The following is a 19,164-nucleotide window of genomic DNA, read 5'->3' on the forward strand; positions in this document are numbered from 1 at the left end:
CTCTGCTTCGGTTACAGCTGCTACTGTGTCTTATACTTCACCTGACAAGAAACAGCTACCGCATCTTTTTTATTCCTCATTTTCACCAGTGCTCAACTCCTCATACTTATTCCTAATATAGCATTTTACTGCAATCCCACCCTTTGCTTCACCATGACGCCTCATCATGCCGCCTTTCTGTTCTCCCAGAGGAAGACTTCAGCTTCCATTTCACACCTCTGCAGATATGGCAAACAAGTCCATACACCAGACTATCCAAACTAAAACTCATTCTACAGGAGCAGGCTGTGAGTTGAGTATGAAAATATAAGTCAATGGACCAGGTCTCAGGGTTTCAACAGAGACCTTCAATCACCGGTCAAACACCTTTCCTGTTCAAGGCACATGTTCAGAACCAAGATGGGTTGGGATGCTTGGGACAAATTCTAGCCCCCCAAATTCAGTGTCTTGCACAAGACTTCCACAGGTAGTGGAGAACAGAGCTGATGAGCTCATGCAGGAATCTCCCCTGCTGTCACACTTCCTTGACACAGTTTCCTCAGCTGTGGTTTGAAAATCATCTTGGGGTTGTCCTTCAGCTGCCAGCATACTTGCTGCAATTACTCTCTTCTGCTAGGAAGCCTTTTGGGTGTCTCCAGGGAGCCCAGGAAGGCCCTGCCAGCTCTGTATTGCACACATAAAAGAAATTACAGATTCAGTGCCCCTTAGTTCACCTTCCTTAAACTCCACCTGTGAATTGTACAGTCACAGAGCTTTTTCCTAACTTAAGGTGTATGCATTTTTCTTCAAGCCCCATGAGAAGAGAGATAATGAAAGGGAGATGGGAGTAAAGCAGCAAAAAGGTCACTGTAGGGGAAACTCTAGCTTTTCAAATTTGAGCCTTTCAAGGAAAGAGTTGCTGATTTTCTCTTCCTGCAGAGTATCATAAGGCAGCAAGAAGGTTACTGTAGGAGAACACTGACTTTTTCAAAGTTGATCCTTTCAAGGAAAGAATTAATGATTTTCTCTTATGGCTATCACACCTGCAGGTGTGGTGGAAAGCACAGAAGGCAAGAGGCTGTCTGTTGAACATAAGTGAAGTAAAGGATCTGCATTTATTAGATAATTGTGACTGTGTTTCCACCTCTAAGAATGATTATGTTAATTCAGTCTACAAAAACAGCACCAACCTGATCTCATGTGCTGGGCATGCCTGTTGCAAGTGGCTGCTGTTCCTTCCCATGAAAACTTTTAAACCTGATGGCCAATTTAATGAAGAACACCAGGACGAGAGGTGTCTGATGGCTGTTTAAAAAGTTTCGTCTAATTACTGACCCATGAAGAAGAGGCGAGAATATGAGACCATTCTCTGACATCAGAGCTCCCACAGAGGTCTAGAGGAAATGACTGGTGCACTACTCTCTGCAACTGCTCCTAAACTTGTCTAGGATGACCTGAATTTCTATCACTCTCACCTTCTAATTGCACTTCTTGTTTCTAAATACCATTTTCTTAAAAGTATCCAGTAGAAAACTCCAGAGTGACATCAATGTTTATGAATGGTCTGTAATGTAACAATTAAAAAAATAGTGTTACTAGTCACGTTGTATGTAAACATTACACCCACTGATGATCTCGCATACTCCCCTACTCTCCCTATCCTGTTTTTATGACTTTGCTTCTGTGGCAGCCACAAAGATGACAAGTACAGTACTGATGGGGCACCACAAAAATCACCTTATTTTCTTTTCACTGAATTAGTCATATAATATTGAGTGCTTCTTTCTCTCCATCCCAGGATGGTTTGTTTCTACTGAGATCATTTTGTATTGATTAACAGTAAAGAAACAGAAACAGCAAAAATTATACTTTGAGCTAGAAACAATTCTGCTCAGCATCACATGCTGCCAAAACAAAACAGCAGCTTGTTCCTTGTCCCATTAGGGCAGCAGCTCATAGGGTCACATTTAAAGAAACCCAGATACTCACCAGTACATCACTCTCATCACCTGGGTACTACTATAAAACCACATATATGGCACAGAACAACTTAAGGAATCTACAGAAAATGCTACAACATTTTTTCTAATGTTTGCTTACAGCTCCTCCAATCAGCCATATGCAGAATATGGCAAATGCTTATGCACAGTCTGCTCCATTTCACTATTGATGTGTGAAAGCTGATAGCAAAGGAGGCACAAAACCTTTTGTTTAAAACTACTCTATGAGTAAGTTCGTCTTCAGATGACTTAAGTGAACTCCAGCTTCCTGTTTAGGAGTGGCTCTCATAAATACCCACTTTCGTTGTTCCTATTGCTCACATGCCTATGATGTGCAAGAGCTGTAATCCAGTCAAGTTATTAAAGCTCCTCTGAAGACGACCAGAACCTCAGACTGTGAGGAACCATACAAATAAATAAATAACCACAAGAGGGCAGACACTGGACAACCTGCCCCTCATCAGCAGAGAACCCTGGAGAAAATAGCCTTTTCTTCATAACATGAACTGCCAGCTCTTATTAAAAATAAAATTTAATCTTAATAAAAATAGCAGCAGCAACTGCCAATACAGGTAGAGTACAGTTTTCCTTTCTAGATCATCAGCTTTTATTCAATAAGAATAGAAAGCAATTCAGGACTTGTAGAAGTAATTCTGCCCCTGTCTTGATGGTGATACAATGGGTTCTAACACAGTGGCAGAGATAGCTTGGCAATTATAGGTTCTGCTGTGGGACGTGCAGTAGAATTGCATTAAGAATATATTTCCCTAAGATTAAAAAAAGGAGTCCCAGTCAGGAGTGTATCTTTGACTGTCACTTTTAAAACATGCTAAGCAACTCTGAACTAATATAAGAGGATTCTCCTCAATGTACTTGTTCTTTTGGAATAATTCATTAGCTAAATACTTTTCAACCGATACAGTCAAAGATTAAGTCCTAACTGGAGTCTCTTGCCTTATTTAAATGTATCTTACTAACTTTTCTTCTATTATAATCCCCACTGCTATTTTGCATCAGTCATTGTTCTAAAAGAAAACTCAGTAAATCCACTTTAATTACTTTTTTTTTTTTTAAACGGAAAAAGCTTTGAATTACAATGTCAGTGACAATCTCTGTCATTAGCATAAAGAAGACTGGTACTTTCAAATGAGCAACAAACTTCAGGGCTGGAAAAAACATTCTTCCGCTACTTTTGCCTGTCTTCTCACAATTTTAAGATAAAGAGGAGATAAAAGTTATTGCTAATTGCAGGGTGAGGAGCTGAAAAGCTCTAAAACTGTAGCCACCAATGGGGTCTTTGCTGGGATTTTTTCTTTATTCTTTTTTCTTGATAAAGCAAATATTTTGACCCAGAGTATATATAACTTGCCAAGATTTTGAAATATTCAGCTGTTTTTTAAAAAAATCCAAATGCCCTCAGAAGCAAGGAAAAATACCAGCCATTCCCCCTTCCACTGTCCATTTGGCCAAAAAGAAAACATGAGATTACTTCCACAGTTACCTCTTAAATGACATTTGTTGTTACATTCAAAAGTTTCCCGGGACTCTTCCAGAATATTTAGGATCAAACTTATTACTGATGCTTATTGCATAGTCATCAGAATACATAATTTATGGCATTTGTTCTGTTCAGGAAAAAGGAGACACTGCTTTAGTATCTATTAGTAATCTGTCACTGTTATTTACATGGGGGAAAAGTGTTAATAAAGGCTGGCATTTTTCCCTGATTCATTTCAGGTGCAGCACCAGATACTGCTCAAAACTGGCTGGTATGCTGCCTGGAACAGGTTGTCTTCTCTCTGTAGCTGTGCTGCAGATGCCTTCCAGCAGCATGGAGGTGCCAAACCTGTTCCTTCCTTCTGGAAACATGATTATCTGTCATAGCATAATCACCTCCTTCTGAACACCTTTTTATTCACATGTTGCAGGTTTTATCCCCTCTACTGCTTGTAGACACTGTCTATGAATGCTGAACAAGAAAGCAAATCTGGGTATCTGAGATGAAGTCCAAGCAAAACTGAAGCTAAATTATCCTATGTAATACAAGCTAACACAGCACCAGTGGAGCTGACTTATATACTTTTACAAAGCTAGAGTTTATAACAACATGAAAGGTTATTCTGTTGGCAGGCAAAGAAGTGGTGGCCAAACTCTGGCTCTTGAGCTGTTCTGTGTTTGCTTACACACAATTCAAACAAAGTTCCCCAGCCAACAAGGCTTGCCCGTGTGGTCCACAGTGGATCAGTATGCACTGGCACACAGACATGTGGACAATCTGATCTTCTCAGCCTCTGGCTGAAATGAGCCATGAGAGTCTGGTGCCACTGGCTCAGCCTGGACTGCTGCCACAACCAGCCCATCATCACTGGAAAGCTGCCACTCTCCCTCAACTATGTGACATGCTCAGTTTTCCTTTTCCCACTTGTTGCCCTCTATAAAGACATGCGTCTCACGACTCAGCTGAAGACTGATAAATGGTATGGAGTTGGGAGGGCTACCCATACACTACCACTGGTTTGGTATTTTCTTAATACAACAGCAGAGCAGAGGGGGGGAGATGCGTGTGTTCAGCCTCCAGCAGTCACGCAGGAGACCTGCATTCACCCATTCCTCTCACCAACCAGAAGACTGAAAGGCAAAAAATGACGCACAATAGAAACATCCTACCTGAAACCTCCCCCTCCAGAAATGACAAGTCAAATTTGCATTTGTAATCTAGTGAAGAGAAAGACTTCATGAAATGCTTGATCTAATCTCAGCTGAACCAAAATTATCCCAACTGAACTTTGTGTAGCAGGGTCAGGAACAGTTAGAGACATGCCTGTAAAATCTCTTCTTCACCCTCAAGTGGGCAATCCTGATAAATGTCCCGGGAACAACAAAAATGAATGTTGCAACACAACAAAAAAACCCACAGGGTATCCCAGTCTGGTGAGGAATTATATTAGGCTCATTGGACCAACTCTTGGCTGATTAAAAACATTCAGCATTCATCACATAACAGTGCAGTAATTCAATTGCATTATTTAGCTGTATTTTCATTTGCATAAATAAAGCCAAGGGAAACACCTTCTCTGTGCAATAAATTGTTGCTCTTCAAGGTTTTTGAGAGTAGCACTTTTACATGGGAGCTGCTTAATAAACTACATTCATCATTGTTTAGCCTTCTCTTGTGTGTGGTGCTCTAGTCCTCCTGCTGGATCCCAAGGAGACAAATCATAGTGAATTACTAAACCTTTAATTTACTTTTGATTAAAAAAACCTAAAGGGAAGGAGAGGCAATACATACACATGGGCAAACTGCTTCAAAGGCAATAGAAACTTTGGCAGATGCAACTGCGAATTCTCACACCACTCCTTTTTTTTCTTTTTTAGAGTCCAAATGGACTAAAATCAGCCTCACATATGCTTGGGAGAAGCTTGCATTCACTGTATGGAAAGATGTACCAGTCAGTAAAATAATGACCCTTGCTGGTTTTGCAGCGAGTGTTAGACTGAGTTAAACCTTTTTCACAGACATTTTTGTGCAGGAGAAAATGAAGCATGAAGACAAAGTAGTTTCCTAAATTGTGAAGATAAGGAACATAAATTCCAACTAAAAATGTAGTCTTGCACCATGAAAGGGAAACTACCCTCTAAATCCATTGGCAGTACTACTCTAACACTCAACTGACAAAATCATATGGAGCCACAAACACAAATGGCCATCCAAGTTCTATAATAACTACTTATTTCAAGATTCAATCCTATACTTATTCTCCCACAAAACAGCCCTGTAAATAAATAACACATTTTCCAGAAATAGGTGTAATAGAATTGTCATAAAATGGAATACTGTATTTGTTCATTCTACACAAACACATACAGAATGGGAGTACGCTTCTATTAATTCTGTTGAAGAACACCAACTCTAACATACATAATGAATCTGTCAAAGGTAATAAAATCAGAGAAAGCAACATTTCAAAAATTTTATGGGTTCCTTCTGGATGAAAAACTTGATGAAAAACCAGTTTTAAAAATAGAGCTGTAAATTAAATAGGAGACAACAGGCAAATTATCCTGACAAGGAAAACGGAAGGGCGGAGGAAAGGTATAACTTTATAACACAGTCCACACATCAGACTTGGTGGTGTAGCCTTGGGTAACAGAACAAGCAAAACAAATAACAAATAAAACTATATGTCCTTTGATTGACTGGAGCATCACCTCTGTGCAACTCACTTCTGTGTTTTGGTTTACTTATCAAGGCAAGGCCAAGACTTACTTCCAGTCAGTTCAAAAGAAACCAAACCAAAATCAAACCCAAACAGCAATCTTCATCCAAAAGCAGGAAATAAATTCTCTCCAATTTCTTCTTCGAGTGGGATGAAAGGAGATAGAAGAAATAGTTTTTCTATATAAGAGTCAACCTAATTTTAAAATATATGCTCTTTAGAAATTTGAACCTACAAAGTCATAGGAGTCCAGATCTAATTCTGCAAAAACTTAAAAGCACAAGCTATGGCCCAGCTCTCGTGTCAATACGTAGCGGTGCCATATCTATACCCTGTGCTGGACTGGGATGCCTAGGAAGCCATCACTCAGGTTTGCAATTGCGAAGGAGGCCAGCACTAACTGTTGGTCTGAAGATGCTGAGAAAGCAGCTGATGTTTCTGCTGTCACTGGCTATGGGCCTTTTCAGACAGGAGATTTGGCAGTCAACAGCTAATTGCCCTTACCCCACCACTCAACTTAAAAGTCTGGTCCTTTATATGAACTATTCAAGGGTTAAGAGTCAAGCACACGCTCAACTGATTTGCTGGTAGCCACCCAGGTGACTACAATTACTGCTTCTTTCCTTGTACAGACAGGCTGGATCATCACAGATTTTTAGGGAAAAATCAGGTCCCCTGCCCTATTACTTATGCCCTTTTAAACTGGTCAGCACTGTCTCAGGTACACACTTCTCTGGATGTGCCACATACAAACATTTGTGGGTAGCTATATGAAATGTTGCAGAATACAGATAACAATTCAATTGCATCTTTCTCTAAAAGCTCACAACTGCACACTAGCTCCATGTTTGACCGGCCAAATCAAAATTTCAGTGCCTGCCAGATCAAAAGAGTGTCTCTCAAATTTGCCAGATGTGACAATCAGTTTTTCTGTTTACATTGGGCAGGGTGCATGGGGTGTGGAGAAAACCAGACACACACACACACACACATATCAAGCCAGGCCAAATTTGTCTCACTCTGTATTTATTTGGTCACTTATTTGTCTTATTTGTCTCACTCTGGGTTAATTTTTATACATACACACACGTATATACATATATGTATGTATGTGCAAATGTAAATAACTAGGATGATTTGAGACAAAGATGACCCAGGAGCTCAGATATAAAGCTCAGATTCAACTCCATTTTCTGCCACAGGCAACTTCTGAGACCCTTGGGAAGTCACTGAAACTCAGATACTTCCTAATTTCCCATTAATTTAATTTAATCTGAGACACTGTCTCTTTGTGGGATATTCACTTTACCTTCAGGTACCTGTCTAAATTAGGAGACCAGGCTCCCCCTGCAGCCAGCCATAGAAAGAAGCTGCCCAGCAGACTGATCTGGAAAACAAGCCCCATACATTCAAAACAGACCGGAAGAGCTTTTGCTATTGAGTACGTAAGGACTGTAGGAAAGCTAACTTTAACTAAGGCAACTAAAGTCTGCCGGCGGCGTTCACATGTGTGCATGCGTATCAGTCTCCTGTGCACTTTAGTTCCAGCCCGTAAAAGAAGAATGATGACAGTTATTTCACTACAGTTTCATGAGAGTAAGCACAGGAAAGGCTGGGAGGCGTCAAGGTATTGTGGTGATGTGGTCACATAGGAGACAGACAGTGACCTAAAAAGAACAGATTTTAATCCCCGAGAGGTTTATGATGGGGAGCTGTGAAGCTTATGCAGCAGACTTGAACTGCTTTGGATGTACTGTGTGGGAAGAACTAGCCCATCCAACATTCTACCTTGTGCTCTTGGGAGGCCCCAGCTGCTCAAGACACTGATACCCCCATAACTTTAATTTCACCTTGAAGAGTTGCAGGAATGTATTTTAAATGCATTATATTTACCCTTATACACTATATCCATATAGACACAAACAGCGTTAACTATTTCAAGGTCCCCGTAGAGAGCTGTTAGAATAGTCAGAACATGGGTCTGCATACTATTTAAGCCACATGCACCATCTGCTCCAACATTTTAATGTAATTTACCAGGCAAGAGCTGAGCAGGAAAAAAACTGCTAGATGAAAGATATTAAATTTCCCCTTCCCCAAAACACCCCCTGCTGCTTGATATATGAACCTAACTCACCCACAACTAATATTTGATTTAAGAACATATTCACATATTCAAAAAAAACCCAACCAAAACCAAAAAGTCCTGCATATGCAGGGTAACACTGACATAATTTTTCTGTTAACTACCAATTTGCTGCTCACAGAGAACTACCCGAACTGATAATCCTTTTGCCAAAAACAAAACAAAAGAGTGGACAGGTTAAGAACTTAAAATTGTTACTTCCCCTCAGACACCAATTTTGATGATCTCCAATGAATGAGTAAATAAAGATTTATTTACCACAGCATTGAAGACAAACAAGTTCTACATGTTAAGACTTGTATTTGGCTGAAGGTGGCAGCCCTGGGCCAAGTACTATTTAAATTTTGGAAATAAGTCCTGCAACTGATCTGTAAAAGGGTTTCCAAGTGGCAAAGACTTACACTTTAAGAATTAGGTTTCACCAAGGAGTACACTCATGAAAAATAAGGTGCCACCTTTTAAAACAAAAGCTATGATTTACAGATCTTATGACAAACTCCTTTTGTTGTGTTCAATAAAATTCATGAAGACAAGGTTAGCAATTTTTTCTTCATTAGCAGTACACACGAAATTAACAAGAAATACAGTACTAGGAAAACTATCCTTACTTTAAATTCAGAATATTACCAAAAACTGAAAGACCAAGACTCACCAGCAACTTTTAAAACTGTAATTGTATGCAAGCTGTTGACAAGAAGTTCCCTCAATAGCCTTACCAAAAGCCTAGTGTCTGCTCATTTCCTTGCTAAGCCATGACAGTCTCCTGCTATTCATGCTGGAAAGGTGACATTTCCTCTTCCAAAGCCCTATACCATTCGCTACTACATTCAAGTTGACAAGCAAAAATTAAAAGCGGTTTCTTAAGACTGCAAATATCAGTGTTGCCTTCTGATGTGGAAGGCAAAGAAATCCACATACAGAAAGAGTCTTATCAGCTCCTCTTACTGTAGCCTAAATACAGCTGCCTTCATGATTCACAATCTTAGGAAATGAGACCTCAACCTGAGCTCCCACCGAGAGCAGAATGGCTGGCTGTGTGCCAGGATGTTTCAAACCACCAGCCAGTGATAAAAAGCAATCATCTATGGCAGTCATCGTACCAAAATATCTCTTCATTTTTCAACTCAAGGCTCATTAAAGGTCAACACAGCAAAATTAATATTAAGACTTATCAGAGAAGGAAATGAGAAGGCAAAGTCTTTATGCCAGTGTACAGAATCACCGTATGCCCACAGCTTGAACATTACACACTGACCTCCTACAGTAATAACGTGGAGAAGATGCAGGCATGAGTGATCATAACTATCAGAACATATGGATCAGCTCCCACACAGGGAGTGAATGTCTGACCAGGACCCTTTGGTCTAGAAAGAAGCCACTGATGAGAGTTACAGCTGAGATCTAAACAAATTCTGAGTAGCTTAAACAAGGAAAAAGAAAACTGCTACTCAGTGTCTCTTATGGCATGGAAGAGTACCTCTAACTGTAACTTGTTGGTCAAAACAAAAAGGAAGCGATTCCTCATGCAAGTTATGCAGTTTCTTGCTACAAGACACTGCAGACAGTAAAGGTTTACCAGGACACAGAAAACATTTCAACAAATGAATGGAACAGAATTCCACAATGACTACTGAAAACATGGACAGCTGCAGGAATGTATCAGGGAAGGATCAGCATAACTATGCCTGTTGTGCTTATCTTTAGGCACCTGCTTGGGATGCCATCATGATACAGGCATACACGGATGTCCCAGACTTTGGCTTGATTTGGTGTGCCACCCTTAGGTTATTTTCTTGCATACTGCAGGAGTTCAGAACAAATATGGAATTCCCTTTTGTAGCTTTTTTGTTTTGCTTGTGGAGTTCGGGTTTTTTTGGGGAGGGGGATTGTTTGTGTGGGGTTTTTTTGTTTTGTTTTCAAATTAATAGGGTTTATAGTCTCTTGGGTTTGGGGTGAACTTTAGTCCAATTTTCTTCCTTCTGTCCCCAGCTAACATATTCTGCAACACTGACCACCGAGAACATTGCCATTGATTTCAATCAGCAAAGGATCACACCTTAACTGCTTCAATTTCACAGGTACTAAGCAACACTATGTGATTGCAGCCTCTGAGTAAGCAACATCCTGTATTCAAAGGTTTGAATTATATAACTCCATACAGACCTGGGAACTTCAGCACCTACCAATGAACACCAGGCTTTGCAAATCTTGGATAACAAGCTCCTGAAGCACAGATACAAGTATCTTATGTGCTGTTAATTGATATCAGTTCTACTGAATTATAAAATTTCCTTGTATCCTCATCCTGAACGTAAAACAGAGTATGTGCTATTATACTGTCAAGTTTCTATATTTTTCTCAGTGTTAACCAGAATAAACTTTTCTTTATATCAAAATTCATAACATTCCTATTAAAAGTTATGTGCACTGGTACAGTTTAAGATTAAAAACAAAACACCCCAAAATGGAAAGTTAAACAGTACAGTGTTAGATTTTATAATTCTTAATGAATAGTGATTATAACAGTGATCATAATAGTGATCTTCTATGTTCACATTATACCAAATAATTGCTCTAGTTTAACACCATTGGCCTTAGGGGAACATGTAACATTCCTTTCAATTCAGTGCATCTTTGCAATAATGCATATTTTTTCAACTGTTATATAAAAACACTATCACAGGGTATATAATTTTATTTCAAAAATAGCAACTATCACTGTTAGAAAACAGTAAATAACACCATATTCTCCATTTTGTTAGTAGTAGGAGACTTTCCTGAATGCAAACAATTATTAAAAAACCACTCATAGCTGGACTGACTTTAAGGGAAATGCAACTTACAGCCTTTATAAAATTTTACTTGCTCATCCACTCACCAAGACAACAGAAAAGTTCCTTGCTGTTAACACAGAAAATCTGAATGGTTCAAAAGACTGGATCAACCTCACTACCAGGTGAATGACTAAGAACGAGGCTGGTTGTCCCTCCCTGGGAAAATCCTGCTCTGGTTTACATTTTAAGAATGGGATATTCCAAGGGTGAGATGAAGCTCTATGAAAGTTGAAGAATTATAAAGTTGCGACAAAAAGCACTATTTTGTTCTGTTGCCTCTCATATATCGGTTCTTTATCACACCTGTGCTGTGAAAAATCTATGTCAGAAAGTAGAAATATAGTTTGTTAAGAAGCATGCAGGAAAATAAAGAGGGCCACATAGATTCTTCACAGACCTCAAAAGGAAAAAAGAGCAGAGTAAGAAAGCAGGTGATGAAGAGTACTATCAATACATTTCAACATATTTGACAATTTTTCCCTCTAACCAACACATTTCTATTTACATCTACTAAATATCTGTATCACATTCTATTTAAAAGTGGTTGAAATCAAAGAAAGTTTCCTTCCAAAACATAAGAAGGCATCATAAAAATTCAATACAATATTATCTTTCAGAAAATAACAACAAATTTAATGCTGATTGCATGGGGTATTAAGCTACAACAGAATTCTTTACTCAAGACTAAAAAAAAATAATACTATCTGTCAATGCCATCAAAATTTGATGCATAAGGAGGTCAACCTCCAAGGAACTACAGTGAGGTTATTTTGGGCAGGGAGTTGTCATTGTAAGACCTGCCAGTCCACTAGAAACTTCTGCCTACATAAAGAAAAAGCTACTTCAGGCTAATGTCTTGGCCTCTTCAGGGCATGGACCTTGTCTGAACTTCTTATGCCTGGAAATCTTCACTGCCTCCTATAAAGACAAACAGGCTGTATGTGGAACAAAAGGCACAAGGACAAAGCTACTGGGAACTCACAGGCCCGCTTCCCAAGTTTGAAGATCCTATTCCTTGCTGGTCTGCACTGGTTTAAAACAAACTTTGGTGTTTCAAAGAAATTTAGGGGCATGAGATCAGAGTAAGAAGAAATATCCACTGATTGTGGATACTGGAGGCATGAAGGATATAAACTATTAAAAAATAAACTATAAAAAACTACCACTGTTCAAATGTGGGATGACTTTGGAAGGCAGTTGAGTTCTGCTAGCAAAAAAAAATGTTAAAGGGGCTAAGAAAGAAAATTTTCACCTTCATCCTTCTCCACAGAGAATCTCCTTCCGGACTTGTACATTTTCAGTTTTGGACAAAAGCAGTTGCTGCCATAACACAGTCAAAAAATTAAAAATCTATGGGTTAGTAATAGCAAACTTGTCTTCACCATAAATAGATGCAAGCTGGCATGCCAGGAACCTACTGGGGGTTTGAATAGTTGTGAAAGAGGATTAAAGAAGAGAATACTCAACTCAGAGCAGCAGTAAGCAGGGAAGACTCATGCTTGACTGAAAATGTGAACTACCTTGTCCTTATTGTTACTTTAAGCCAAATAAGCTAATTGTTAGCCACACTTTTTCCTCACTTGTGGTAAACAGATTCCAATGCTTCAATAAAATCACATTAAGATACATGAGACTCAGGATTTGTAGCCAACCCTTTTCACAGAATTACTGGAGGGGACAGAAAAACTGTGGCTACATAAAGTGCACTTCTCTCTAAGTGAAGTGAAAAATGATTGGCACCTCCACAACTGAGTTTGCACCCTCTAAAAATACCTTGCCAATAAAGTCAAAGAAACTATTTTTTTGTTTGCTTGTTTTAATAATACAAGTCTAAAAGTCATTCAAAAGCTAGACTTGAGTTACTAAATTCATGAGATTCTTGCAAGATTAGGATTACAATGAATAATTAGGGGAGTTTTGGTACAGAAGGCATATAATTTTGAAGACCATAATTCGGAAAGGTGAAAAAGAGTTGAGGCAGAGTAAATCTAAAACCTTGCTGTAGAAACCATAGGTGTTTCATGTACATTCATTCACATACACACACAGAAGAGCGTACAGTAACTGTTCTGAGGCCACAGTTTATGTCTTCTCAGACACATTAAAGGAACCCAAACATAAGAATTGAGCAACATAAAAGCCTTTCAAGAAAAAAGTCTGGCCACTGGTGTGTTACATATGATGGAAATAATATTATACAGTAGTTTTTCACTTCTGAGGCTGATCACAAACTGGATTGTATTTATGACACCATGAACATAATAGCCTGAGAAAGAATGTTAGCATAAACCTTTAACCCACTGGGGTGAAACTCTGGAAGAGGATGTATTTTTAAAACAAAAATTATCACATTAGAATACATGCAAACTTTGAGGAAAACAAGCTGTGCGAAGTAACCGGGGCCAAAATTGAGCTATTCATAGTTTTTGTACTTGAACTTCAACAGAAAGAATTTAGAGCACATGAAAATACAACAGCAGCTTAGGAAACCAACTGCAAAAACCCCCCAGCTGAGTATAATAACTTGGCTATCTGAAAGCACACAAGAATTAAACAGATCACATTCCAAAAGGTTCCCATACCTAATAACATAGTAAACAGTACTGGAAAACAATGTCTGATACAGAGGTGTGAGACCATGCCGTCTGCCCTGTGCTTACAAAGATTTGCCTATTCTCAGCTAATGAAAAAAACAAGCATGTAAAATTCTCTGTATGAAAATAATCAGAAAAAAACCCACCAATTTCCCCTCTTCTTCTTTTGTACTTACATTTAAGTTTTAGAAAGCAAAATTGTCAAGGTGACATTTCTCTACAGTAATTTCAATTAAAATAAATGATGTTGCTCTTAGCAGTTTACAACCTCATAAATAACCAACCTGAGAAAAGAAACAAAAGGAAAAGGCAACCTACCATTTACCCAGTAATCAAATAGCAGTATGAAAAATCTCACATTCCTCTTTCTATAGTTCAGAGATACAGAATATTCCAAATATTAGGGGATCCTATTTGCTTATGATATGTTTAAATCCTAACTATGAATGCACTTGACTTTTCTTAGAAGAGAAAAAAACCTGCACACTGTAGTTTGTCAGTTTCTCTGAAAGCTGGCATCTGTCTGTCTTCTTACTGCACAGAATAAAAGGCAAGCTTTCTGTTTGCAGGCTCCAGATCGCTCACCCAACTGCTACCCACAAATCACAGCATGGAAGGGCTACATTCCACCTCAGGACTACTTGAGGCAGCTGCCATAAGCAGAAACGTCTGCACTCACCAGGGGAGAAGGGGGCATTTCAGACTGTGAAGCTGATTGCCCTGGAAGTGTTTGCTAACAGAGATGTCAATGAAGTAAAGGAGTTTCAGTACCTGAGTTAACTAGCTGTTGCTCCATGACCCCACAGCCCAGGACCTCCATCCATTCTCCCTGGAAGTTGATCTCCATCTCAAAGGAAGGGTGAGTAAACGGGAAGTAGCAGTCTACCCATCTGACTTGCAGTCCTGTAGCAGTGTTTAAAAAATAAATAAATATGAAGCATGTATGCTCAAAAGGCCATCCCTCCAACCATCTGTAAAATCTGCCCTTCAACTAATGACACCAATTACAGCAATCCAGAGAAAATAAATAGCAAACAAACTAATTTACAACACTTATGCAAGGCGATAAATCTTAAAACGTGTGGAAAAAAATGACCATGTCTTTTCTAATATGAAAAATGCTTTGTGCAATTCAAGCACCCTTTGAAACCAAATCAATCATTTGTCAAACTCTAGCAACCACCTGGCATGGACCAAAAATGAGCCAAGATCATGGAAAAGCCAGTAATTTTGTTATTCTTTGCATCAGGAAGACTATCTGCTCTTCACAGGAAAAGTTAAGTCTTCAATTTTTACATAGTATTTTATGGATCAGTTAGGCAAGTACTTTTTTTCATCAGAACCTATTTAAAATACAAAGCTATTATTTCTGTATATGTTTAAATATGAAAGTTAAAAATAGACATTAATACACACAAATAGAAATATATATACACAGAATTGTACATTATTATGGTATGCTATATACCAAGACATACGGAGTATTGTGGACTCAGTAGACAAGAGTTTAACTTTATGTGGATATGGAGCGTGAGAGAAAGGCACACTTTGTAAATCCCCCTCCTCCCTCACTCAGCATCTCTGTAAGTACCACCACACAGAGTGAAGAAACCCCTGGCATCTCAGAGTAGCGAAGCCAGAAGAGGGCAAGGTCTACAGTGCTGCCAAAAGCAGAGGTGTTGTCAAGTCCCTCATCATATTTGATGAGTTTCAGTTCCTGTAAAGATTTACACAAGCTTTGTTTCACTAAATTTTTTCTATCCATTAGGTATCAGGAAAAAAAGTCTCAGAAACATGAACCGTAAAAACTCAAAAGGTAATTGAACTGCAAGTTCTGTGAGCTAATGCCTTAACACAAGCCTGTCTTTCCCTTTGGTTAAGTCAAATGATAATCAACATTAGGATCATTAACAACCAGGTAAGTCCAGTTTTGAAAATAAGAGGCACAGCAAAGGTTGTTTGGGTGACAGTAACTGTTATCACTCCTGGTTTGTTTTTTCAGGCTTTTCTGGGTTTATTTCAAAAAAAGGAACTTAAAACATGAAATTGCATGGTTTATTCTGAGAGTTTTTCAAAACAAAACATTTTCCGTAGCCTTGAGGATTAGCTCTTCTTTGATTACTTCTTGAATGTTAAATGTGACTACAGAAAGTAAAACAACAAGTTATAACAAAAGCATACATACATAGCCAAAACACAAAATACCTAATAGTTATGGGGAACTATGAACTTTCAAATGGAGAGGCAGGTTTCCAAACACACACATTGGTACTTCTAGATTTTTCTAGACTTTCTAGAAAATTTTTTTCTCTTAAAAATCAACCTCGGGATGTTATATGAATGATAAAAAAGCATTTTGATAATTTTACACACAAAACTGGAAGTATTAGCAATTATGCCATTCATAACTGTACTGTGACTTACAGCAATCACTTTATTGCTTTTTTTGTCTGCAAAACAATAAAAAAAAAGTTATATAGATGAAAAAAGTCCTGTGTATGGTGTGTGGAAAACATTTTTAAAATTTCCCGATCTTGGTACAAACGCATTTTTAAACCTAGGGCTGTACAACTGCAATGACTGTAAAGCCAAGCACATATAAAATAACTTCATTTAGCTTGCAAAATTTGCAACTGCAGCAAGAATTACAGTGAATATTAAAGTAGCTTTGTATTCAATAACAACATTCTGATAATGGTTTCTTTTTAATCCTCTGATTACTTCAAAATGAAGCTTTGGGAAAAAAAGGATTTCTCTGCTTTTTTGTTCTTAATTAAAATAAATTTTTAAAGGTAAAAAAATAAGTTTAAAGCTATGTTTAATTTTAAATTTTAATGCATCTTAGTACTTAAGAGACACTTCTTTTAAATGCAAATAAGTAAACAAAAATCTGAATAAAACAAGTTTAGATGAAGAAACAACTGTCACCTTCATTGTATTCTCTAAATTAATAGATAATCCCATATACCACAATAATTTAATTCATACAGTAGCTAGGACAACTGGGAATACCTCTGTAGTTTACTGCTGTGGGTTGACCCTGGCTGGACAGCAGGTGCCTACCAAAGCTGCTCTATCTCTCCCCCTCTGCTGGACAGGGGAGTGAAAATTCGACAAAAGGCTCACAAGTCGAGATAAGGACAGAGATATCACTCAGCAATTACTATCACAGGCAAAACAGACTCAATCAGCTTAGAAATTACCAGTCAAATCAGAGAAGTGTAATGAGAAATGAAACCAAATCTTAAAAACACCTTCCCCCCCACTCCTCCCTGGGCTCAACTTCAAATCTTCTCCGCCTCCTCACCCCAGCAGCACAGGGGAGCAGGAAAAGGGGGTTGTGGTCAGTCCATCACCCATTGTTGCTGCTGCTCCTTCCTCCTCAGGAGGAGGAGGACTCATATTCTTCTCCTGCTCAAGCATGGGGTCCCACCCATAGGAGCCAGGACTCTGCAAACTTCTCTAACATGAGTCCTTCCCACAGGGTGCAGTCCTTCATGAACTGCTCCATCGTGGGTCCCTTCCATGGGGTGCAGTCCTTCAGGAACAGACTGCTCCAGCGTGGGTCCCCCACGGGGTCACAAGTCCTGCCAGAAAACCTGCTCCAGCGTGGGCTCCTCTCTCCACGGGGCCACAGGTGCTGCCAGGAGCCTGCTGCAGCATGGGGTTCCCACGGGGTCACAGCCTCCTTCGGGCATCCACCTGCTCTGGCGTGGGGTCCCCCACAAGATCTCTGCTGTACTGTGGACCTCCATGGGGTGCAGGGGCACAGCCTGCCCCACCATGGGCTGCACCACGGGCTGCAGGGGAATCTGCTCTGGCGCCTGGAGCACCTCCTCCCCTTCCCTCTTCCCTGGCCTTGGGGTCTGCAGAGAGTCTTCTCTCACATTTTCTCACTCCTCTCGCCAGCTGCAATTGCCCTTGCACAGTTTTTTCCCCCTTCTTAAATATGTTATTCCAGAGGCACTACCACCCCATGGGCTCAGCCTTGGCCATCTACGAGTCCATCTTGGAGCCAGCTGGCATTGGCTCTGTTGGACATAGGGGAAGCTTCTAGCAGCTTCTCACAGAAGCCCCCCTGCAGCCCTCCCCCTACCAAAACCTTGTCATGCAAACCCAATACAGTAACTTACATGTCACATCTCCAATGCGTAAGAATAAAGTGAATAGTTCTTGTTATTTCCAAGTACTGAATCCAGGTAAGGAACTGGTCATAGCTTGCACTCAAAAGTAACAGTGTTAACAGATAATAAGCTAAACAAGTATCTGTAAGTCCTAGCCTGAGTCTCATAATGAAAAAGGCTTGACCAAAGGCACTAAAAAAGAAAGAAAAAAGATCCCCAACACATTAAAGCAGCCTATTGCTATGCTACAGCACAGAAGCAACAAAGCCAGAGAGCAGATGGTCTTCACTGACCAGAAATTCTCTTTGTTGTTGCGAGGATTACTTTTGTAGGAGTCTATGGGATAAAAAGGAAAGGGGTGCAAGGATAGTGCTGAGGAGCACAGGAGGTATCGAGCTGTGGTCACTTGAGGGATATATTGATTTGCAAGTACTCTGCACCTCACTGCTTCAGCTAATTCATCTCACTTGCAGCAGACAGGAGCTAGCTGCTCATAAACCTATGTTAGCTCACATTTTTCAGAAGATAATAGTCAGATTCTTATGTCCTTAATAAATGATTTTTTTTTTCTTTTTAAACTCCTTACACTCACAGATCTCCATGCACTTGGAGGAGGTATCAGTACAACAGAGTTAAGAAGAAGAAAGAGCACAACATGTTTGATTTAAAAGACATCTGGTGGCTGTTCAGTGAGAACCAGCAGCGGCAGAACCATCAGTCAAAGCACGGCATTACTCACCCTCCCGCCTTCTCTTCCTGGTGCTTAGGAGCTGGGTAGATAAATATGGGACAGCAGTGAATTTTGGTCCATTTAATGGAAAGCCACAAATCACAGAACCAGCACAGTCATTCTTTTATATTTGCTATAGTAAGATTACTTCTGAATCTCTCGGGGTCCAGAAAGTTTCTGGCAAACTACAGAAATGTTAGAGAAAAAAACTGGAGTAGGGAAAGACTGACTAACTTTATGAGGAAACATAAGACAGCTAACCTTGGAAAGTCTCACTACAAGGTAACTAAAACAAAACAGAACCAGACTTCCTACACTGAGAGATCTGCATGTGGAGATAGAGGTGTAAGTTAAATTACCAGACTTTAAGTGTGCCCCTTATCTGCAGGCAATAGAGGAAAACTAAGAAAGGTGATCTCTTAAGCATAATATTTGAGATAGCTTTTTGACAGCAAAATCTCATGAAAGAAACTGAAAGTCCATGACTTGCAGAATGCAAAATCGGACATGGCATAGAAATATTCAGTAGCTTCCTGCAGC

The 19,164-nt window shown here is 39.4% G+C and overlaps 1 protein-coding gene across 4 annotated transcripts in view; it reads right to left on the reverse strand.

The window, feature by feature from the left end:
• Positions 1 to 19,164, reverse strand: part of FARS2 (phenylalanyl-tRNA synthetase 2, mitochondrial) — a 253,757-nt gene that overhangs the window by 161,590 nt on the left and 73,003 nt on the right. For all 4 annotated transcript variants that reach the window (XM_026843387.1, XM_026843386.1, XM_026843388.1 and 1 more), the window contains exon 5: positions 14,542 to 14,673. In XM_026843387.1, the coding sequence (XP_026699188.1) occupies positions 14,542 to 14,673 (132 nt within the window). The remainder of the gene's footprint in view (positions 1 to 14,541; positions 14,674 to 19,164) is intronic.

This window comes from Athene cunicularia, assembly GCF_003259725.1.
Source record: "Athene cunicularia isolate RWA chromosome 2 unlocalized genomic scaffold, athCun1 chr2_part1, whole genome shotgun sequence".
NCBI lineage: Eukaryota > Metazoa > Chordata > Aves > Strigiformes > Strigidae > Athene > Athene cunicularia.